Source organism: Ictalurus punctatus, chromosome 12, assembly GCF_001660625.3.
Source record: "Ictalurus punctatus breed USDA103 chromosome 12, Coco_2.0, whole genome shotgun sequence".
In the NCBI taxonomy this organism is placed as follows: domain Eukaryota; kingdom Metazoa; phylum Chordata; class Actinopteri; order Siluriformes; family Ictaluridae; genus Ictalurus; species Ictalurus punctatus.
Genome location: NC_030427.2, coordinates 8,731,977 through 8,755,705, shown reverse-complemented (window position 1 = coordinate 8,755,705; position 23,729 = coordinate 8,731,977). Strand labels below are relative to the sequence as shown.

At 39.2% G+C, this 23,729-nt stretch overlaps 2 protein-coding genes across 2 annotated transcripts in view; one reads left to right on the top strand and one right to left on the bottom strand.

The window, feature by feature from the left end:
* The window catches only part of asic4b (acid-sensing (proton-gated) ion channel family member 4b), a 50,463-nt gene extending 41,261 nt beyond the window's left edge, over positions 1-9,202 (top strand). The window contains exons 4-10 of the mRNA XM_017482252.3: positions 758-911; positions 1,480-1,533; positions 1,728-1,881; positions 2,641-2,732; positions 3,043-3,122; positions 3,947-4,114; positions 7,901-9,202. Coding sequence (XP_017337741.1) covers positions 758-911; positions 1,480-1,533; positions 1,728-1,881; positions 2,641-2,732; positions 3,043-3,122; positions 3,947-4,114; positions 7,901-8,005 — 807 coding nt within the window. The 3' untranslated portion in view covers positions 8,006-9,202. The remainder of the gene's footprint in view (positions 1-757; positions 912-1,479; positions 1,534-1,727; positions 1,882-2,640; positions 2,733-3,042; positions 3,123-3,946; positions 4,115-7,900) is intronic.
* A 1,234-nt stretch (positions 9,203-10,436) lies between these two features.
* Positions 10,437-23,720, bottom strand: chpfb (chondroitin polymerizing factor b). Its single transcript, XM_017482249.3, has 4 exons — positions 23,226-23,720; positions 20,703-21,270; positions 17,221-17,403; positions 10,437-14,249 (listed from the first exon to the last, which is right to left on the bottom strand). The coding sequence occupies exons 1-4, from the start codon at positions 23,513-23,515 to the stop codon at positions 12,987-12,989; spliced, it is 2,304 nt and encodes a 767-aa protein (XP_017337738.2). The 5' UTR covers positions 23,516-23,720; the 3' UTR covers positions 10,437-12,986.
* Between the last annotated feature and the right edge of the window lie 9 nt (positions 23,721-23,729).

The following is a 23,729-nucleotide window of genomic DNA, read 5'->3' as shown; positions in this document are numbered from 1 at the left end:
TAGATATGCAACAAGGGACTAGGGATGCAACAAAAAATAAAAAGGGGAAACTTTTACTTCACATAGGAAGCTTACAGGATAAAGAAAGCACATATTCATGAACCTTAGGTGCTATGTGATGCATTTACAAGGTTCATTCATTCATCCTTAGTAATTGCCTGGTCAGGATCATAGCAGTTTACATTAGGTTGCACTTCTGTTTAAATTTTGGGACACAGAACCAACTGAATTCATTTAGAAATATTGCAAACCAAAATAATAACTGTGTGAGTGGGATTAAAAAACAAACAAACAAAAACAAAAAGACTGCCCAATGCACAGATAAACAAATGAGACCAATGATGAATTTTTCAATGTCTCTGGAGTGTTACGGTTCATATTCAAAAACCCCTCAGGCCTCAGGTTTAGGCCATGCCCACTTTTGAATCTGAATACTGGTAGATATATGAATATTTGGAGCACAAAACAGGTACAGGTAGTGTCATTGTGTTACATGCCTACTGTAAATTCATGGTGTCTGTAGCCCTTCTGAGTACTACAACTTCCTCCATCCTTTTTAATTCGGACTCTCATCGCCTTAATAATTTTACCCCACTCTGTCACTGACAATTTAGCTGGGGTCTGTGGTGCAAATTTTGCTATTTCACACACAGTTCCAAATAATCCCACATGTCTGGATGGATTTTGCTTCACTTTGGATTAAAAATGTAAAAGATGCAACGTTCTGAAGAGATTTCCTCCCCCATCATCCCATTAGCTGTCATACCTGCCGCAGCCATGGGGAAACTGTCGTGCGTCGTCAGAGCCAGTGATCCCCGGATACGACACCTACAGCGTGAGCGCCTGCAGATTGCACTGCGAGAGCGTCCAGGTGCAGAGAGAGTGCAACTGTCGGATGATCCACATGCCAGGTGTGTGTCTGTTAATAATTGTGTATGTATATGCACTCACACACTTGCTAAGCTGCTATTAATGTGCATGTCTCGTCTGTAAACTCACTCGTATTGACTGGCAGAGGCTATCAGTAGATCCATCAATCATCCTCACACTTGTCAGTCAAAGCCTCTTACAGAAATGGGATTTCGGGGCCATTTCTGTAACGAGCTTTCCATTTAGATGAGCCAGTCATATGCAAGAATGACACACTTCATTGGCATTCACGCTTTCAGTATCCTGACCTCTTTCCTTGCCATTGCCTTTTCTATCATTCTTGTCTGATCATTATAATGTTGTTTTTTTTTTTTTTTTTTAAGAGTGTGACTGGCCTGAGGGCATTAATCAGATTATATCGTATAGGAAGGAGTATAAATCATCTATTCATTTACCGACCATGTCATATCTATTCATCTTTCCATCTACCATCAAGTCATATCTACACATATCATTCCTATTCATGTAAGATTGCTGCATTCATACAAATTGATAAGACTCTGCATCTTTAATTCTAAGCTTTTCAATGCAACAAACGTCTCTCTGCAGGAAACGCGGACATCTGTACACCAGCGAAAGTGAAATGTGTTGACAGAGCACTTGGTAAGATCTGCTGCAAAAAAATAAAAAGAATTTATTAGTAATCAATTAATTAATTTAACTAACACTTTGTGCCACTAGATGTAATTCTATCCTTATCATTTAATACTATATGGGTGTACGTGCACTGAATTAGTAATTGAAGTGCTATTATATGCGCTTCAGTGACTGATCTCTGTTTTTGTCCCTGTATAAAGCTTTGTTGGAGATGAGCGCAGGCGATTCATGTGTGTGTGAGACTCCGTGTAACGTCACACGCTATGGAAAAGAGCTCTCTATGGTTAAAATTCCCAGCAAAGGGTCAGCACGCTTCCTCTCTCGCAAGTACCACAAAACTGAGGAGTATATCAGGTGACATGTATGCACACACACTCAGACACACATTTTCATGTTAGTCCTTTGTGAGGACTTAAATTTGAGTTCATCTCTTATCTCTAATCTAATCGATCGAAACGGGAACCAAAATATGTTTGACATATTGGACTTTTGAAGTAAAATGCATAATAAGAATAGGAAAGCATCCTCACGTATGGGAATTGAACTGGTTTTGCGAATCTTGTGAGAACATCTGGGCTTCACAAATCTAGAAAGCACACACACACACACACACACACACACACACACACACACACACACACAAACATATCCCATCTTCTAGTTGGTTAATATGATAGAAAGAGCTCCTTCCTGAAAAAATAATTAACTGTGTATTCAAATACAGCAATAAAATAAGCTTGCCAAGGGAAAAAAAAAAAAAAAAAAATCTTTTCGCTGTCCGAGCTTCTCTGATAATCACAACGTCTCTCTCGATTTCCTTCACTATTGTTTGTAAAACTGCAATATTGAAAATGAAAATGTAATTTGGCTGCTCCATGCATAGGCTAAACGAAGTAGCGCTTTTTAAATAGATTGCTCTAAATTGAGATTATGTTCGTTCCAGTAATTATTTTTCTCCCTGTATTCGCCACTGACAGTCCTTTATTTATAACAACACAATAAGCGACATCTTTCCTTTTTTTTTTCTTTTTCTTTTTTTTTTTTTAGGCAATAGGATATTGAATGTTTCTATTAAGAATGTCACAGTTTTGCTGCTTATCTCCAATACTGCAGGGACAACTTCCTCGTCCTGGATGTTTACTTTGAAGCGCTGAACTACGAAACGATCGAGCAGAAGAAAGCATACGACATAGCCGGGCTGTTAGGTGGGGTTTGTCGTGTACACGCATGCTCAAAGTGTACTGATGATGCCATTCCCAAATGATTTGTTCACTAATAGCACATGAAGATCAGAAACAGTATTTGTAAAAATTGCATGACAGTAAGCAGCATGGAGTAAAGTGGACCCTTTCATTTTGAAAGCTCGAAGGCGAAATTGCAAAACTGAATTACATACACATCATTAAAAAGCCACTTAAGTACAATATTGATGTAAATGTTACATTTTGGTTTCCACTAATATGCCTGTGCTTTCAGTCTCACACAAAGCTTTCCTTTTGTCTGTGTGACATTCAGGGGACATTGGAGGCCAGATGGGACTTTTCATTGGAGCCAGTGTTCTCACAATATTAGAGATACTCGATTACATCTATGAGGTACAGTTTATCATTGTTGTTACACCCTACTGCACCCTCTTTTGAATGTACGGTGCGTGTGATCTTTTGTTAATTGTTTAAAAAACGACAAGTGATTTGAAGGACAAAAAAAAAAAAAAAAAAAAATACATTGTAATATGCTGTTCCTGAGGTGTGGTGAGTCACACAAGAGCCTGTAATAGGAATTCACAGTCAGTGATGTGTCTGGTCAGAATTGGTTGGAAATCTCTCCTTATATGTTCAGAAATGTCAAAAGTTATAACACCTCAAGTTCAGGCATGAAAAAAAATGTCTGAATACAAGGTGACTTGCAGGAGCTGGCAGCCAATGAGAGAGAGAGAGAGAGAGAGTGAGTGAGAGAGAGAGAGAGTGAGAGAGAGTGAGAGTGTGAGAGAGTGAGTGAGAGAGAGAGAGAGAGTGAGAGAGAGTGAGAGTGTGAGAGAGAGTGAGTGAGAGAGAGAGAGAGAGAGAGAGTGAGAGAGAGAGAGAGAGAGAGAGTGAGAGAGAGAGAGAGTGTGAGAGAGAGAGAGAGAGAGAGAGAAAAAATAAACAAACTAAACCAGATTCTGAGAATGAGAGTTAATGTATTATAAAATGCAATAAATTTATAATTTACTTTTTGTATTCCAGACTAAATCTCTCTCTTTTTTTTTTAAGATGTTTTCACATTTTTTTTCAGAGCGTGTGAAAAGCACTATTTAAGTAATCGCTGTTATTAAATAAGTTGAGATTGGCATGTGTTGCAGTCTTCTCTCAAACGTACTTCTCTTTTCTTACTATCTCTTGCTTTACTGTCTTTAATTATATTTCTATCCCACTTTAAGGTAATCAAATATAGGATCAAAAGGCTACTGAGACCACAAAAGTACCAGAATCAGCAGAGCCAGAGGAACCAGATGCAGAGAACAAAGAACCGCCATGATCTGAATCTTAGGGCCCAGCTAACACCAAGCACCATTGCAACAGTCAGACTAGAGGAATTTAAGCCCAAAGTAAGTCCAGGAACCTAAAGAAAACCTCAGTGGAGTGTTTGTTTTACTTAAATCAGAGAAAACCTCTCACAGTGGAAAAATCCTCTAGCACTTACTGAATTTTCAACAATATTTACACACGAATGTTTTTATTTACAAGTGAAATGATGACCAAATTTTGTGAAAAATTGCTACTGTTCATGAGATTCTGTTCACATTTCTCTAAAAGTCAGGTTTTTAAAGCAATCAAGTGTATGAATATACACTCGCCATTTTTTTTTTTAGGAACACCTTTACACCTGCTCATTCATGCAATTATCCTATTAGCCAATCATGTGGCTGCAGTGCAATGCATAAAATCATGCAGATTGAGTCAAGAGCTTCAATTAATGTTCACATCAAAATCAGTGACTTTGACTGTGGTTTGGTGCTAAACAATGCCATACCCACTGATGTCCTGGGATTTGCACAGACAAGCCTATAGATATTACAAAGAATGAAATAAAAATATATAAATAAATAAATAAAAACTTCCAACAGTTTTTTTGGAAACAGTTGATGACAGAGGATTGGCCAGGCTGGTTCGAGCTGATAGGAACGATATAATAATTCAAATAACCACATAATGTGCAACACATCGAACCTTGAGGCGGACAGACTACAACATCGGAAGACCACATCAGAAGCAGAAGTCCACTCCTTTCAGTTACAAACCGGAATCTGATGCTACTCTGGGCACAGGCTCATGAAAACCAAACAGTTAAAGATTGGAAAAACATCTCCTGGTATCTTTATTCCTGCTGGGACATGCAGAAGGTAGGGTCTGAACTTGGTGCCAAGCATATGAACCCATGGACCCAACTTGGCTTGTGTCAACAGTTCAGGCAGGTCTAATAGTGTGGGGAATGTTTTCTTGGCATACATTCTGCCCGTTAATATCAATCAAGCATCGTTTTAATGCCAGACTATCTGAGTATTGTTGCTGGAAATGTGCATCGCTTTATTGCTACTTTGATCAAAGCCAGCATGATAATGCGCCATGTTACAAAGCACAAGTCGTCACCACATCTGTATCCACCTATGGCATGTGATAGAATGGGAGATTCACGGCATGCATATTTGCAACAATTATGTGATGCATTCTTGCTAACATGGCCCAGAATCTGAAAGGAATGAGTGTGGTATTCCTAATAAAGTGGGTGGTGAATGTATATATAGTAGAAAGTGATTTTTATTTAAAATGTGCTAAGGGATTATTGTCTAAGCTGCAATGAATTAGAAAAAAGCTGATTTTCATAAAAGCCGCTTAGTCCTACTATTACAACCCCCTGGCAAAAATGATGGAATCACCACACTTCGAGGATGCTCACCCGGATTTTTCACTTCGTAGCGAATAAACAAATCACAGATATGACACAAAACAATTGTTTAATAGCTGAACATTCTGGCTTTGTAAAAACATACCTCAAACAAATTTAATTAAATACTTTTAATTAATGCCATATTTTTTTTTTCCAAATCAAGTAGAGGAAATAAATTATGAAATCACTCAAATGTTGATTAAAAAAAAAAAAAAAACGGAATCACCTTGTAATTTGCATTTCTAAAACAAATACCAGCACAAGTCCAATGCAAATTAGTCTGCAGTTAAAAGAGAGTGCTTACACGCCTTAACAAGCTGTTGGACTTGACTAATTGAAAGGAAACATGGCCTCAACAAGAAAGTTGTCAACTGAAACAATGGAAAGGATCATAAAACTCCTTCAAGGAGGAAATCAAACACAGTGTGGTAAAAGATCCTGACGCTTTGATGACTTCCTTGGTCGACCCGTACGTTTTCCTTTTATAACCTTCCCATTTTGTTTATACTTGCACCAAATTTTAGACACAGCTGACTGGGAACAACCAGCGTTCCCAGTCAGCTGTGTCTAAAATTTGGTGCAAGTATAAACAAAATGGGAAGGTTATAAAAGGAAAAGGTACGGGTCGACCAAGGAAGTCATCAAAGCGTCAGGATAGATAACTCAAAGCGATATGCCTTGAAAATAGAAAAAGCACAACAAAACAATTGAAAAACAAATGAGCGTTAACAGGAGTCAACGTTTGTGACAGAACTGTAAGAAATCAGCTGAATGAAATGGGATTTACGTACTGAAGAGCCAAACGAAAACCAGCACTAACACCTAAACAGAAGAGAACAAGGTTACAGTGGGCTAAAGAGACGCAATCATGGAGTGTGGAGGATTGGATGAAAGTGATATTCAGTGATGAATCACGAATCTGCATTGGCCAATGAGATGATGCTGGAACTTTTGTCTGGTGCCGTTCTAATGAAACATATAAAGATGACTGAAGAAAACAATCAATCAAATTCCCCACTTATTTATGATATGGCGTTACATGTCAACAGACGATGCACAGGTGTACACTGAAATTTTGGACACTTTTCTCATTCCATCAATAAAAATAGGTTTGGTGATGATGAAGTCATTTTTCAGGATGGTGATGTATCTTGCCACAGAGCAAAAAGTGTTAAAGCTTTTCTTCACAAAAGGCATATCAACTCAATGACAGGACCAGCAAACCGTCCGGATCTCAATCTGATTAAAATTTATGGTGGAAATTTAAAAAAAATTAGCCCATGACAAGGCTCCATCCTGCAAAGCTGATCTGTCTATTCCAGAAAGTTGGAACCAGCTTAATGGAGAATATTGTTCTTCATTAGTGAAGTCCATGCCTCAAAGAAAAAAAGCCGAAGGAGGAGCAACACAGTACTAATTGTGATTTTGTTGATGATTTCATAATTGTTTCCTCTACTTCATTTGGAAACAAATATGCCATTAATCAAAATAAATTTCACTGAATTTGTTTGAGGTAAGTTTTACAAAGCCAGAATGTTCAGCTATTAAACAAAAATTGTTTTGTGTCATTTCTGTGATTTTCTTTATTTGCCCAGAAGTAAAAAAGCCAGTTGAATTGGAGTGTGGTGAGTTCACCATTATTGCCAGGTTTTGTATATGTATATATATTAGAGATGCACCGATGTATCGGCCGATACAGATTATCGAAAGGCTATCTTTCCTTCTATTGGCTATCGGACGATAGTTTAAAAACATCTGATGATCAGGGCGGATTATATCCTGTGAATCAAAAGAGGGCGGGAAAACACATCGAATTCGTGCTGTGTGTAAAGATGTCTCGAGGGGAATGACGACAAAACTGCTGTTTGTAATCTCTGCACTGATCAAATTTTATATCAGAAGTGAGCAGCAGCGAAATCGAGTGCACTCCCCCATCAAAAAATGGGTTTATATTAAGCCGATATATTACCAGTGTGATGTTCAGTGATGAAGTAGAAATGCTTGTGTTTGTGGAGAGTGAACGTGAGACTAACAGGAGGATTTTTAGAATACAGTCAACGTTAATATGAATGAATAACATTCAGTAAGTTAATAATCTTACTTTAATCTTCAGAATTGAGTTCATGTGTTCATGTTAATTAGAGTCATGTGTTTTCTGTTGATGAGACCGGGTACTGTCAAACAACTTGTTGAAATTGGGAGAATAAAGTTTTTATTTGCATTTCCTTCAGAATTGTGGAATTAATTATTATTCATTTAAAAGAAGGCATAAAAGGCAGAAGTATCGGTAGAGATCACTCTGAATAACCGGTTATCGTATCGGCTGAGAAATTTAGTATCGGTGCATCTCATGAGAGATATAGATAGAATATATATATATATATATATATATATATATATATATATATATATACACTTAAAATTGTCATAAATTTTCTATCAACAGGAGGCTAGTGATGGGACGAGAGCTCAACCACACAGTGTATATCCAGCTTCAGCGTTGCCAAACCACCACACACAAGCCAGTGGACAGCAGGACTTTGCTTGCTAGGAGATGATTTCTTTTTAGCTTTTCTCACCATCTACGATAATTTCTCATTAGACTTTTGGCCTTTGGATGGAACCACAGACTGCAATTGGACATTTATTTTTATCACCTGGGAACGCCGCAGCCAAAGTCAAACCCACAGAGAGTTCACACTGAATGCCCATTTTAAGGCAGTGCAAGGTATGTGTCTAGGTGGGGGGTCAAACTGGCTCAAACTGCCTCTGTTACATCAACATGTCAGTCTTACTGGCATCGTCCTGCAGTAGCACCGGTGGAACAAGGCCAATTTGAGTCACACATACTGTATGTCAATTATGTTCTTCAGTAGACGTTTAGCATTTTTAGGGAGAATTCTTTTTTTTTTTTTTTTTTTTTTTACATTCAGATTAATCCTCTCACTGGAGCAGGACAAGCACAACACATTTTTTCTTTACTAAAAGGTGTGAAATTCCCAAATCTTTTCCTTCCTTTTTTATTTTATATTTAATAACACTATTTTATTCTCATTGAATGCAATATTTCAAATGATCACTTTTTTTTGCACACACTGTAAAGCATCATTAAATGGTACTTTTACAGTCGTTTAGCCTTTTTAGGGAGGTTTTTGCATTTTTAGAGAAAAATGAGACCAGTGATCCCTAGCAGTCTTGACATGAAAAAAAACCTCAGCGCATGTTCACCTCGAGTGATAAGTTGCATCTTATTTTCTTATTTCAAATTCCTGAAAGGATGACCAGAAAGGACTGAACTGCTGGACCAGTGTTTCATTTGGATTGTAACTATAGTCTGAAATTGCTCATTTCTTAGTGCACTTGATGAGAATTTCTAAAACACACCTGTTTTCTCTGGCTGCATTACTCACCCCATTTTCTGTCTTGTATCATCTGATTCAGTCATGCATGTTCTCACAGATCTGCTATAGACCCTTGCTGGGAAATGCCAACTGCAGTTCTCATGAGAACAGAATCATACTGAAAATGCCAACTTTGCCAACAGGGTTGAAGTGAGTTGGCAAAGTGCTCAGTTAAATCATTTTGGTACTTTTCCATGTGTCATGATTCTTAGAATGAAACAATAGCCTATAGTGCCTCTGGGAGTCAAATACTAATAACAACTTGTCCTAGAATCAAAGGAAAAATCAATATTTGCTCAAATATTGCCTGTGGATGTGACCATCACCACAATATTTATTTATTTAGTAACAAAAGATGGTAGTCTCTCTTTTTGTTCATTTTGTAGAGAGCACATAAAACATCAAAAATCAATAAAATAGTTTTGTGTTTGAAGAACAGCAAAGAAGGTTAACTAATTGGATAGTTTAAAAAAAAAATTCATTTCACAATCGTTTAATAAAGAGCATCCGACAACGAGAAATCAATTTGGAAATTACAGGCAGTAAGAAATGGTTTCATTTCACAATGGCAGCAGAGTGAATGAGACTTGAGACCTTTTGTCCTTTCTTATAATAATAATAATAATAATAATAATAATAATAATAATAATTTCTTAATTAGAACTAAACAATAAGGTTACCTTATCACCACACGAGACTGCTGGCTGCATGGAAGATGGTGAATTATTCTAGTGAAGTAATGTATTTGCCTTTCATGCCATCTAGTGACTATTATTGAAACTACAAAAACAGGTCACAGTTACATGATATGTAGTATTTATATTTTTTATCACAAATAAAAATAAAATGAACTTCTCTTCAGACTCAAACACGGCAAAATGCTTATCTGCATACAACACTACCCCGGTGTCTTTTCCACTGTGTGCAATAAAACTTCATGTAGCTGCTACTGACGCTAAAGGCAAGAAGGGGGGGTGATGAACAGGGTGGGGGGGGTGGGGGGGGTTGGCCTTCAATTTAGCAAGCAATTGTAAAAAAAAAAAAAAAAAAAAAAAAGACAAAAAAAACAAAAAAAACAAATTACACTCATGGTACTAAACTGGGTATTTGGGGTACAAATTCTTGTCTCTGGAGGTATTTAAAATTTGCTCATTAAGCTGATGCTTTTATCCAAATTGACAACTAAGACAGGACACAACTGAGCAGTTGAGGGTTAAGGGTCTTGGCTCAAGGACACAACCACGGAAGTGTGGTGGCGCTGGGATTTAAACTCAACCTCCTGTAGCTCAGTGTCTTAACCACTGAGCCAGTGTATCCTTAATTGGACAGAGAAAACTAAATAAAAAGGCACATTTGTTTGGCTATGTTCACATTATAGTCCCTCCAAGATTTCACAATTTTACGATTACAGAAATTAACGGAAAATCAAGCAAACTCCGCAATCTTTGTAGGAGCTTGCAATTTTTTCAAAATTACCGCAGATTTTCCACAGATATTCAGCCAAAGCCCTCTTCAATTCATGTGTGCTGAACATGAGTACAGCTAAAAGGTCTCATTTACCAAACAAACGTCACTGCGAAAGACCGTGCAAAACAATTTCATTTAATTTTCTGCAAAAAAAACAAAAACACACACACAAATAACAATCTCTGCACATTGCATCGAAAAATCAATCATTTTTGGCCGCAACACACAAACTCACCAAAATCCTGTCTGAACTGACATCACAAGCTTCATTGCACAATTCAGGTTTTTTTTTTTTTTTTTTTTTTTTTTTTTGCAGGGATCAGATCTACCCATTTAGATGGTTCCCATAACTGTCTTTAACTTTAACCCACCTGTCCAAAAATGCACATCAATTTCTTAAGCAATTTTTTCCAAACACTGCTTGGTTTCAATAGGTTCCTTCCAGGTTTGCTTGTATCGAGTCCCAAAATATCAATAAATCACCAATTTCCCCATTCCTCTACTGAATATAGTGACTGCTGTTGCTGCCCTACATTGCTATATTGATGCACTGGACAGTGATGTGGTCTGATATGAAATTTTGTGTCTCTACAGCGTCCTAAAAAAAAATGAGATGTGTGTCACATTAAGGCAAAACAAACAAACAAACAAACAAACAAACAAACAAACAAACACCCAGATGTGTCACTTCAACCTGGTAATATGAACATATGCTGTATGCATGGGGAGTGGGAACTTGCAATTTTCAAGCTTGGTGCATTTAAGCCACAAGGTGGGGGTAAAACACTGGGCCTCAATGAAAATGGGTTTTGCTGGTTAGCTAGCTACCATTAGTGATCATGCGTTTATGGTGTATTTACTTTAATATTGCGCATTCAGTTTGCTGTTTTGATAAAGCGTGAATCAACTAATGTATCGGATCTGACCTGAAGAACTCATTTAAAGTAGTTGACAGTGTGAGTAGCCATATAACTTGAAGACGCCTTCCCAACCTTCCTAGTAGGAATTCAAAGTTGACTGGTAATCTAGTTGGAGGTTGGCAATGATGCTGCATTCATGACCAAGCGAGAACGGGCAAGTTTTCAAATTCCCAGTAGGAAAAGTTTGTTTGAACGGCTTTCCAATTCATAATTCCTGCTCAGAAACTATGTTTTTCAAGAGCTCAGACGTCGCCGAGTTGCGATTCCGTGACGTCGCTTCCACATGGAGCGGTCACCGTGAAGAGTAAGAAAAAGAAATAAGAAATGTGATTCAAGGTCTTTAAGCAGCCTTTTGAGTTTCTGTTTACAGTGAACAGTCATTAAATACTGGTTGATACCTTGATCACTGAAATGTTAATCCACTTTCTGCAAGATTTTTTGATCAAACTGGTCTTTCGTCAAGTAGAGCACTACTAACAGTGGATCACCACATCTACTTTAAAAATGAACGAAGCACTAACCAAACGACTCTTTAATTCTTTACGTTTTTGTATATTCGTTTAATTTCCGACTTCAGATGGCTCTAGAGCTTGCATGAACGCTCCAAGGAGATTTCGAGTTGGAAATTTCAGAGTTCCCAGTTGTCGTAAACGTAACAATAGCCTATAATCTCCTGAAAAGAATGTGCCATATTATCTATACACATTTAGCTTTGTTCTGCTATTGTAACATCTTCAGTGTTGGTAAATCTGTGTATTGTGCATCAAACATTTGGTCTCGTTATTTGAAATGTACTGTTATTATTCGTGTGGGGAAATGCTATTTAAAGGAAAGGAATACATGATGAAATCAGCCTGTATGCCCATCCCTTTCCGTAGGAGTTTTGAGTCACTGGCAGCTGTGCAGCTGCAGGTCCACCCTACTTTAACAGTTGTAGCAGCTGCATGTTAGATTATATTAGATGATATAGATACACACACACACACACACACACACACACACACACACACACACACAAATATATACTGCATTACATATTATAAATAATAATCTCATTCAAGATATTGGTACCACAGAGGCCAATGTCAGGCTGTCAACACACACACACACACACACACACACACACACACACATCAGAGACATGTATACATTCATATCCTTGTAAAGCACTGATCATTTGTGTTGCTTATTTCCTCAATCTGGGCAAATGCAACACAACTTGAGAAATGCACAGTACGGCACTCACTTTTTTGCAGATTCTTTACAAGTCATGAATTACATGGTACCATGATGAAAGGGACAGAGGCTATACAGAGCTGGTTGTTGGCCACCGCCAAACACAGCAAGCACGAAAAGGAATGTGAGACAGAAATACATTTCGAACAAACAGGCATTTGGAGATTCGGAGAACTGGACACTGAACTGGATGGTTTCCACAATTTCTGAGGTCTCTAGTTTTGTTGTAAACAAAATTAGCCCTCAAGTTTCCTCCACGATACTTATTGCTTCTGTCAGGGCCACCACAGAGACGTTCTTCAGTCAGAACCTAGACGTACTCTGGAGAAAAAAAAAGTTCCTTCAAATGCAGGTTTCCATTCTTCCCATTGCAGGGTTATGGAGCGGTGGCTTATTTAGAGAACGCCTAGCACCTTGTTGTTTCAAATGATTTGTAGAAATCTCACAGGACAGAACATGCTAGACAATCGCCAGTCTCGGATTCCTGCAATGCAACTCCTGAAAGAGTTCAGGTGCTGTTGCCTTGCTCTTGTTCGAACATGAGCATGGCGAGCTGGGAGCGGGACCCGATGCTTTCACGTTTGCTCTGGAGGCAACGGTGGAAGGTGTCCTCGCTCAGTCGTGCATCGCACGTGCGATTTCGGTACTCCTGGCGCAGCGCAGGCTCCACGGCACGGAACACGTGCAGGCCTGAATAACGCACAAACACATCATAGGTATCCAGGCTCTCCAGCAGCTCCTCGTCCTCATGCGCATCGGCTTCCATGTGCGCACGAGCAGACATGTAGTCACCGTTGTAGAAGCACGCCTCTTCAAAAGAATAGCGGTCGAAGTGGCCCGCCTCACGCACTAAATCTGTAGCTGTAGGCAGAGCCTGATCCGGATACGCCACTCGTGGGTTGAAGTCTTGAAAATGAATGGGGAAGAAAACCTGCCAGCCACTAATAGCATTCATCCGGCAGCGATTCAGGAATTCGGAGTTGAGCGCTGTGTCAGCAGTAGCTATCAAAAACAACGTGTCTGCTGGGTGCTTCCTCGATACCACATCCAAAACACGCAGAAGACCAGGATTCTCCGTCTTCACACTGATCCATGGCACTTTGACGTTAGGAAAGCGCCGTTCTATTGCAGCTACTTTTGCCTTGACCTCTGCAAAAACATCATCTGTGCCCACTTTCTGTGCCTCTGCAGGCTCATAGAGGAAGAGGAAGCTGAGTATTGCATTCTCAGCTGGCTCAAACAGACCTGAAGTGCAGCGATCCAGGAATCGAACCACTGTGGTACGGTCTGCACTAGTTAGGGGCAGCAAAATGTGTACCCGTGTTGCCTCAGTCACATACGGCATGGGGATGATCTCCACTCGGCTTAAGGGCCGAAGCAAATGGACGCGCCGTGACACCAAATGCCCGGAGCCCGATTCGGTTTCAGCCCGGAGCTGAAGGTCAAGTGTGTATTCCATGCCGCGGGTTGGATCAAAGCGGCGGTAGCCATTGACTAACTGTGGGGCACTCATTTGCAGCACAGGTGAGTATTTCTTATTCAGCTCAGCCACAGCAACCTTAATGACATCATCCACATCGGCACGGTCGGCGCCACTCAGCTGGCACTTGGGCGAGCCGTCAGCACAGGAGAACAGCTGCTCTTCTGTGAAATAGTCCCAGCGAAGGACCTCAAACCGACTCTTGGGCATGAACGGTGGTGGGACTCCTACAGGCCATGCTGTGCTCCTGTTGCCGTCCACAGCCAAGTGGCTGATGTTCTTTATCTCCGCCTGCGGCAAACACAAAATAAAAGCATTATAATCAACATCAGATTAACGGAAATATTACCGACATTTGTGTAGAGTTAATCAGTCAGGTATGTTTCTTTTGGAGTGCGTCACATATACGAGATGTTGAAACAAAGTCACTGAGAAATGTAGGAGTGCAAATAAAAATAGTGTGTTGCGTAGTGTCTACTTTGCATTTTCTGTCAATTGAAACTGCAGTACACTGCACCAGTACACACTCCATTGCATTTAAGCTACTTATTTAGTACTTGTGGCCACCTGGGAAAACCCTTCACATAGTGAAAACGTGACACTGACTACGTTTACTTGGACAGCAGTAATGTAGTTATTGAGCTTACTCTGAGTAAGATAATAATGTGATTAAGGTGTTTACATGAGTCGCTTTTAGAATACTCCTGTCATGTTCCCGTTTTACATGTTATAGAACATAATTAGATTAACGGCACACGTCATTACGTCACCGCGCCACGCCGTCCGACGTCCCTCCAGAATTTCACGTATCGACATACAGTTCGTCTTCGTTGTGGTACCGTATACAGTTTTGGGTGTTTTTATTTAATTTTTTTTACGAACGCTTCAAGTGCAGTTAATTATTTGTCATGCTGTACGTGCTAATAGACGACTGCTTGAAGCTGTGGGCTACGTCCCAAACCGCACACTTACCGTCCATATAGTAGCCGAGATGCATGTATTTTTCCCCACTACAGGCCTATAGTAGGCAAGTATGCGGTTTAGGACGCAGCCGAACTCTCTTGTTCACCGTAAAACTGCCGTGTGTGATCGTGTCCTGTCGCAAAATGCGGTGAAAACTCTCACACGACATTCATAATGTGATTAAGGTGTTTACATGTCTGTAATACACGTCCATAATGCGACTAAAACAGGAATACTGCACACGTCTTAATTCGATTAGTGTTTACTTCGAGTATGACCTTAATCAGATAAAGGAAATTAAAAATTGCTGTTTACATGGTAGTTTCTTAATCAAAGTATGGTCTTAATCGGGTTAAGAGTGGATTATTGTTGTCCATGTAAATGCAAATTCTACTGTAGATAGTTCTTAAAAAAAAAAAAAAAAAAAAAAAAAAAAAAAAAGGGAGTTCCCAATAATTGAAATATCTCCACCATAAGTTCTAAAAATTTAAAGTGTGGTTACTCCTACAAGTGAAAACGGAGAAAACTGCCTTTAACTATTTTCATTCCGACTGCAGTGCAGGAACGTCGTGGACATTTTGACAGCAGGTATCTGATGCTCAAACTGAACTGATTAAGCATATGTCAGGTTTGCTACTAGATGGTACTAACCACCAACTTGATCAAAGTGTGATTTTCACTGTATGAGAAAATGCAGGAAGACTATACAAGATTAAAAAAGAGAGAGAGGGAGGGAAAAAAAACATTTATATGCCATTTTGGTGAAATATCTAAAATGGTTCTTAAAGTTGAAGCGTGAAAATATGGCAAAAAAAAAAAGTTTTTCCAGGCCACCACCCATACATATATTAAGGTTGATTTGAAACAAATAAACTTGTGCTGACACATAATTTTGTTAAAATGTAAATGGGCCACAGTTGTTGATTATTTGTAATTAACAATAAAAAAAATATACCTGCAAGCAGTGATTAACGGGGCCATGCACCAAAGGCACAGCATGCGCAATGCAGAGCCCGGAGAATACGAAGAGGAGAAATAAAATGTACACGGATGAATACAAGATTCAGAAGCACAGCTGAGCATGAGATTGAACAGGAAATTAACAGAACAGAGGCATTTTTTTTTTTACATGCCAAGAGATTGAAATGCTACTGGTCCTTCAAAGAAAGGAACCAAATGTCACATCACAGTGCGTCACACAGAGAACGCATGTTTGTCTTGATGCTGAGGAGAACTTCTAAGGTGAGAATGAGCACACAAAAGCATCAGCTGGAATGTTAACCGATTAGCATGCTAAGCTAATTAGCATAAGACAACAAACACGGGCACGGTCAAATTCATAAATGTAATTCTCAGGAACGGTAGAAAATATCAAAAATCTGTTCAATCATTTCCCTGTGGTTAGGTCCAAACATCATCTGACCCGATTTTGAACAAAATTGGACAAAATTTGTGGAAGAGTAGCGAAAAAAACCCCAAAACTGTTTTTCCATGTACTCCAATATGGCAGACGAACAAAATGATGGAAAATGACAAATGAGATACCTTTGGAATCGGCATAAACAAAAAGGTATGTAATGACACTGAAAAAAAAATCATTTTGATTTTAACAATGTTTTCAAAGTTATGTGTTTTTACAAAAAAAAAAAAAAAAAAAAAAATCTCTAGAAAATCTCTAGAACAGTAGGTGGTGCTGTGTTCAAGTTTCTCAGGTACACAGAGGACATGGCATGAACGAGATCTACCGAATTTTGTGCTGATGTCTCCAAAATTTTTAAAGATATTACAATATATGACAAATTTCAAAATGGCGGACAGGCGGTTCGTCCATTCGCCATGACCCAATGAATATGTAGACAACAAGATCATAATATTCAAACTATTCAAAAGTAGATAAGCAAAAAAAAAAAAAAAAAAAAGACGTCATTTTTCAAAACTCATGACCTGTACGTTGCACTGTTCTCAAATTCGGTCAATCCAGTCTGACAACCCTGATTACTACATACCCACCTCTTCCAAAGAGGTGCATAAACTTCACACCAATTCTAACTTTACCGGTTTGAGATGAAGAAATTATGAGACATCCACAGCTCCATGGTGTGTGAATCGTAAACATGGAAGGAAATAGAGTATTTGTATTGCATAGAAACAATAATCCAGATAGAATTGACCAGGATAATGGCAGTAAGCAAGAAAGAATTATGGCAATGGAAAGAGTGGAATAAGGAGTGAAGGAAGGGGCTTGATACAGAGGAACAGATAAACAAAGAAAGAAAAAAAAATAGCTGGAGACTTTCACCTGAAGTTTCTTGATCTCTTCATAGGTTTTCTGTAGCTCTCTTTCTGTGAAGTATCTGTGCAGGCGATACATCTGCTCTGGGTTGCTCACAGGGTGAACCGAGAGAGCGTTCTGGAAGTCCGGGCTTTCATCTCCACTCAGGTCCATGGTGTTTCTCATCTCAAAGTAATTATAATGAAGCTCCTGTGAGACAAAACAAAAAATATCCAAATATGACATGTAGTCCAATTTTTTTTAAGTACATTTCCACAGGTTTAAGGAGTATGGTAGGGTATAATAACATTTTCAGCAGTCAGGAACTGCACAAGGAAACATTTTCAATTTACAGTAAACCCCCATTTACACCTTTCCAGTTACTGTGGTTTCACTTAACTGTGATTGATCGCAGTCCGAAAAAGTGACATAGAAAATTCCAGAAATAGCAAACATTCACAACCAGCCATTTGTCACTTAGTAGCTGTCTCGGTTATCAGATCAACGCTCTCGTCATTGCAGTGCTTGTGGTCAAGTTATTATATATATATATATATATATATATATATATATATATATATATATATATATATATATATATATATATATATATATATATATATATATATATAAAAACTTAGTAATGGTCCGAAAGCACAAGAGTAGTGATGCTGGCAAATCGCCAGTATAAAATCGCAAATGTGCCAAAGGGAAGCTCTGAAGTACTTCCTTTAAGTGAAAAAGTCAAAATTCTCAATTTAATAGGGAAAGAAAAAACAAAAAAACAAAACTGTATACCGAGGTCACTAGGATGTATGTTAAGAACAAATCTTCTATCCATTAAATTGTGAAAAGAAAAAGAAATTAATGCTATTACTAAACTTTATGTAGGGCTGGGTGGTTCAGCTAAAAAAATTATATCATGATATAAATGTTTCATATCATTCGGCATTGATAATTATTAATAAACTAATATTATTTAAACAAAGATCAGTTAAAAAAAAAGAAGAAAAAAAAAGGTTTGAATTTACCCACTGTATTTTTAAATGTACCCACTTTAATAAGGCAAACAACAAATAAAAAAACAAAATAAAATTTAAACAAATATCTTCTCTTGTATCTTATATGAAGATTAAATGAACAAGTGTTAAAGAAACTCTTGGACTTATTAAATAAAATGTGTGCAATGTAAAAGTGTAAACGTAGAACAATCAAGGCAAAGGAAAGATCAACATCGCATTTTAGCATAGAATGTGACTCCTGGTGCTCTTGCTTGTGCTCAGCCTGTTAGCTTAGCCTCATATAAAACTTCCACTTTAACACTTACTTCCGGATAACACTGTGCTGAGGCTGCCACTTTGAAAAACTATTATCAAAATTATCGAATGATAATAAATGCATGTTTTTTTGTTTTTTTTAATTATTATGTACATCTTTTGAATGTCCTCAAAGCCATTATGTCTAGTTGCTAATTCTATGCTTAAAAAAAAAATCCTCAACCCTGTTCCTCATTTACGATTGAAATGTAGCCAGTGTCAGCAAAGAAACCTTGTAAAAAAAAAAAAAGGGAGGTGAACACATTTGAATGTTACAAGGGCTAAATGGTACCCAATCAGTGGAACCACCCATAAACCAAGAGTAGTGCAGTTTAAGGTATTTGGCAGAAAATCAGTTCATGCTCTATAAACAGCATGCAGCATACATATTGCAGTGCATCTTGTGACATGTTCTGAGAGACTGTGCCGAGGTTCACAAACTTATGACTTATGACTGCTTTCTTGCAAGCATGTCGACAGCAGAAATAGGGACTTTGGCCCTGAAATACTGTTAGTGTTCATAATTTGGCCCCGATATTGCACATAGCTGTACTGTATCTCAATGCGAAACAAGCCACCTTCTCATCGGAGGCAAATACTCCTGGGCATAGTGGTTTCCTGCTGACAGACGAGAGCTGAGCTTGAAAAATGAAGTCACTTGTAGCCAGCATAAACATGGACCTCTCAGGGGAATGCAGCAACATGAACAGTTTGCTTTATCTACACTGGTCTGCTTTTGGAGCTGGCCAGGATGATCCACGCCAGGTTATAATTCGTCAAACTCTCCTGCATATACAGCTCTATACTAATATAGACGCTATTTTACATACAACGTAATCGGACCTCACGATGAGAATCTTCAGTAGCGAGTCCAGCCTCTACCGAAGAGGCGTATACTCACTGCATTTGGAAAGCCATGAAGCAACGACTTGAAAAGCAACAAAGTACGAAAATATGTGAGGAAGAGAATATAGCTGCATGAAAGGGTAGGAAAAATGGAACCATTAAAATGATGAGTCATAATTGTATGGTGGCCTGCAAAAACCCTTCAGATGGTCAAAAAGCGACATTTTCTAATAGACTGGGTGTCCCAAAAAATACACAGGGAAACACTTTGTAGCAAAATATCTTACAAAAAATGTTCATACTTACTGTAGTTTATATTATTGATATTTTTTTCAGATAACCTTTAAGAATGCTCTTGACAAAAGAAGAACGTATTGAAATCACTGGATCGGGAAGCTGTCTCAAGATTGCGATGGGACTTCAACAGGACGCATGGCAAACACACACGCACGCGCGCACGCATTAACAAATTCAAAAAGACTGGAAGTGTTGCGGGCCAGCCCAGAAGTAAGTGTCCACAAACATCCACTATGTATGAAGACTTTTGGGACACCCTATACAGTATAGAATTCCTTTTTCCTCAACTGAAACATGTTTATCCTTTGCATGCATTTCAAACACGAGCCAGTCCAATGTCACACCTACGTCTACATTTATAACCTAATTTACTTAAGGAAAACCATTACTGGCCATTTTAAAGAATTAGAGGGTTAGAATGGGAAATGACTTTGATTCTCAGCATCATCCACATCCGTCTGATGGTAAAAGTCACTCGACTGACCTCCGTTCCTGCTGACATCAGTGGGGAAATAATCGCTGATTAATTCAGTACTGTTATGTTGGCTGAATTTCTTGTTTTAAGATCAATTCGATATTCTTCCGCCGTCATCTGTACAAAGTGTATAAGTGCACTTCTCTGTATAAATGACATGATGGCACAAGAGCATTGTAGACAGCTAGTATCTGATTACAAACTGAATTGCTCAAGCTTATGACTGTTTCGCTACGGCATGTAGACTACCTAATCCAAAAGCTTGAACAGTTTGTGAAAAATTGTGCACACTTTAGCTACCGTTAGACATCTTTATGTAGACCGACTGCTTTTACATTTGCCGGCTCCTTACCCAACAGGATGTCTGCAGGCAGAGAGCCAACGCAAGGTTAGAAAGTAAATAAAATCATTTGCGTGTCATTTTGGTAAAGTATATTTATGTTTCTTTAAAGTAGAGGTCTCAAGGTATAAAGCTGGCAGAAAAACTCAATTTCTGTCAGTTTGACTAGTTTTCACAGACCACCAAACAATTAACCCTGATACAGATTGAGTATGTGTTAATGGATCCGTCCTACCTCGTGCTCCTTCACACAGCTAATGCCAGCATGATCGATGATGCAACGCCCCAGCCACTCGTCAGGCCTGACACTAACAATGTCAGTTCTGCAACGCTCCAAGAACGGCTTAAGCTTCAGCAATAAGGCCCTGGACAGGAGGAAACCTGAGCCTCCATGACAGTACCTTCCCTGGGCTTCACCTCCAATGAACTCCCCTGGGTGGCCCATGTACAACTGGAGGTCCATGTTCAAGTGGCCCACCAGCGTCTTCAGTCTGTCAGGCTGGATGTAAGTGTCATCCTGAAGTATGAAGAACCAGTCATACTCTGCTACATGGTGCTCCAGGAGGTACTGCACCGTCTGGAACATGTTGGGCACAGGATGCTCATGACCGTGGGCCACCACAAACATCCCGTGAGGGACTTTACGGTTGTGAGAGCCGGTGAAAAAGATAAGGCGGCCATCCAGATGGTGATTCAGCGTCCTGTTAACTGCCACAGCCAATGTGTTCAAGCTGTTTTTGGATGTCACGACTGCTACGAAGAGACGTTCATGGATACCCAGCTCTGTGCTGGCATACTTGGCTCTAAAAGGAGATTTAAAAAAAAAAAAAGAAAGTTGCATGAAATTTACATTATATACACATATTGGCATAATTTCTTAGCTCATCTTGATACTGTGTGTTAGGAATTCTACATTTCCTCACTGAAAACGCCAAGAATTAGGGTTGCACGGTATACCAGGACTACTGTATGGTAGTATCGTGATACAAAGGCTATAAAATCCCACCGATGCCACAGTATATATTTTTTTTAAACGGTAGTACTGTCAGTACGCTATTTATCTAAGTAATGTTGCATGTCCGGCAGTTAATACAATTTCCGCCAAAACAACACATCTCACTGCTTTTGCAGAAAACACAAAAGGTTAGCGACACTTCATTTAACCTTAATTCTTGACCTTATTTATTCCTAATGTGTTCATTATTCATACTCTGAGGACAATTTCTATTTGCACAGATAGATGAAATATGTAGCACACTGAATTAGTTGCTTGCCAACTGTAAGATTGTTCTTGAGTATTTCCAATAGTCAGTTATTCACCCTCATTAATAAAGTATTCGGAGGAAAGTTAGGTGTGCCCGTTTTCATTACTAGCTATGAATTCCTGTAAATGTTGCACAGAAACAATGATCATTTTATAGATTTGAATGAACACATTATTGCATGGTATCATGATACTACTTGGTGTCGTGATACTAAAGCTGGTATAGTATAGCAAGTCGATTTTTGGTATCGTGACAACCCTACTAAGAATCAAATCCTGCCTAAAGACGTTTGGACAAATTGATCTTAAACGGTTCCTCAGATGGATTTTTTTTTTTTTTTTTTTTTAAATTAGAGCTCTTTATTCCACTTTTAATTTAAGCTAACCAAATGATTAGAACCCTGAAGATCATATAGACTAGTGTAGAAATCGAATCAGGCGTATTCCTCTGCCTGAAATGTGATCACTGGGAAGTGAACCAACAACTTAGTGTACAACAGGATGCTGAGCTCCTTTTAATAACAGGAGCAAGGGCATGCATCAAAAGCGTTAGATCAAATGTCTTTAATCATAGCAGTGTGGAAACCCTTTTTGTTGATGCTTGCAGAAAACAATATGCCATGTCAAGCGCCTGTAAGACTTCTAACGTATAAACTGGCTGAGGAATAAGAGAGCACAGATGTGGCCTTTAGGCTGTGGCAGACGGGCGTGGGCGCTCCAAAATAGTGATTGGCATTTAGACTCGGTTTCAGTGATTCTTCTGAACTTACTGCAAGTTCCTTAAGTCAGTGGTTCCCAAACTTTTCCAGGGCAAGGCCCCCCAAATGGCATTAATATTTGACCGAGGCCACCCTTTTGCAAGATGTCTTTAAAACACATTAAAAAACAGACTTCTGAATATATCCCCCTTTTTTATTTATTTTTTATTAATAATTACATCTTGCATCTTTACATTACATTAGGAACTAATTGTGTGTGTGTGTGTGTGTGTGTGTGTGTGTGTGTATGGGGGGGGATGGGGGGGTGGTTGTCAGAGTGAGAAAGAGAAAATCATGTATTTATTTATTGTTCACACCAAATTGTTGAGGCCCCCCGGGCGCCCCCTGGCGGCCCCCACTTTGAAAACCACTGGTTTAAGTTTGAATAATAAATAAATAAATAAATAAATAAATAAATAGATAGATAGATAGATAGATAGATAGATAGATAGATAGTGCGCTGGTTAACGTGTTGACCCCTACTGCAACACACAACCACGCTCTTGATACTGACTATTTATTTCAAAAGAAAACAAACAAACAAGCTATGTAAATTGCTAGTTCATATAGTACCAAATACTATATAACTTCTAATGCAGTGTAATCACAGTGTAAGAGCATTAAACAAGACACGCACGGTGAACAAATCAGGTATTAAAGGGTCGCATGTATAGAGTGGACTGGCTCATCCATGGCATCTCCAGCAGAAACAAGCAGAAGCTCTACTTACGCCTACCTGAAAACTTTCTTCGGCGGACCTTGCTGGGCGGGCTTGTTATACGGCACTATTTTGGGCTGAAAGTCGTCCTCCTCGGCGTTGCCCGCTGCTATCGAGCTCGGTTTGCGCGCTCCCTTCGCACCTCCGGACGCGGCCACCGGCGCCTCCTCGGTCACAGCGACGGCGCCGTACCCGCAGCTCTCGTCCACCCATGTGACACTGAGCAGGCTGAGAGTGAAGCCCAGAGAGATGCCTACCACCACCGGGCCGATCGGCCTCGCCAGAGAGATCAGCGTCGCAATCCGCATTGCTAATGAACCGACGCCTGGCCTGTCTTTCTATTCCCGCTGCTGGCACCGACAACGAGCTGCTCTCGGAAGAGAGGAAGCGCTCGATACAAAGCCTCTTTTCTGAACGCTTTGAGGACAAGACGACGTCTCCGGCTGTTTAGTGACGTGTCACCTCACTGAACTGAACTCCACCTCCCCGCTGACGTCACCCAACACGCGCTGATGGAGGCTC

Bases quoted from the DNA above. Each gene is read 5' to 3' on its own strand.
- chpfb (XM_017482249.3), bottom strand. From the start codon at position 23,515: ATGCGGATTGCGACGCTGATCTCTCTGGCGAGGCCGATCGGCCCGGTG. The intron at 17,404-20,702 runs GTAGGACGGATC...TTTGTCTCACAG, and splicing joins GCTGTGTGAAGGAGCACGAG to GAGCTTCATTATAATTACTT. The intron at 14,250-17,220 runs GTGAAAGTCTCC...TGTTTGCCGCAG, and splicing joins AAGAGATCAAGAAACTTCAG to GCGGAGATAAAGAACATCAG.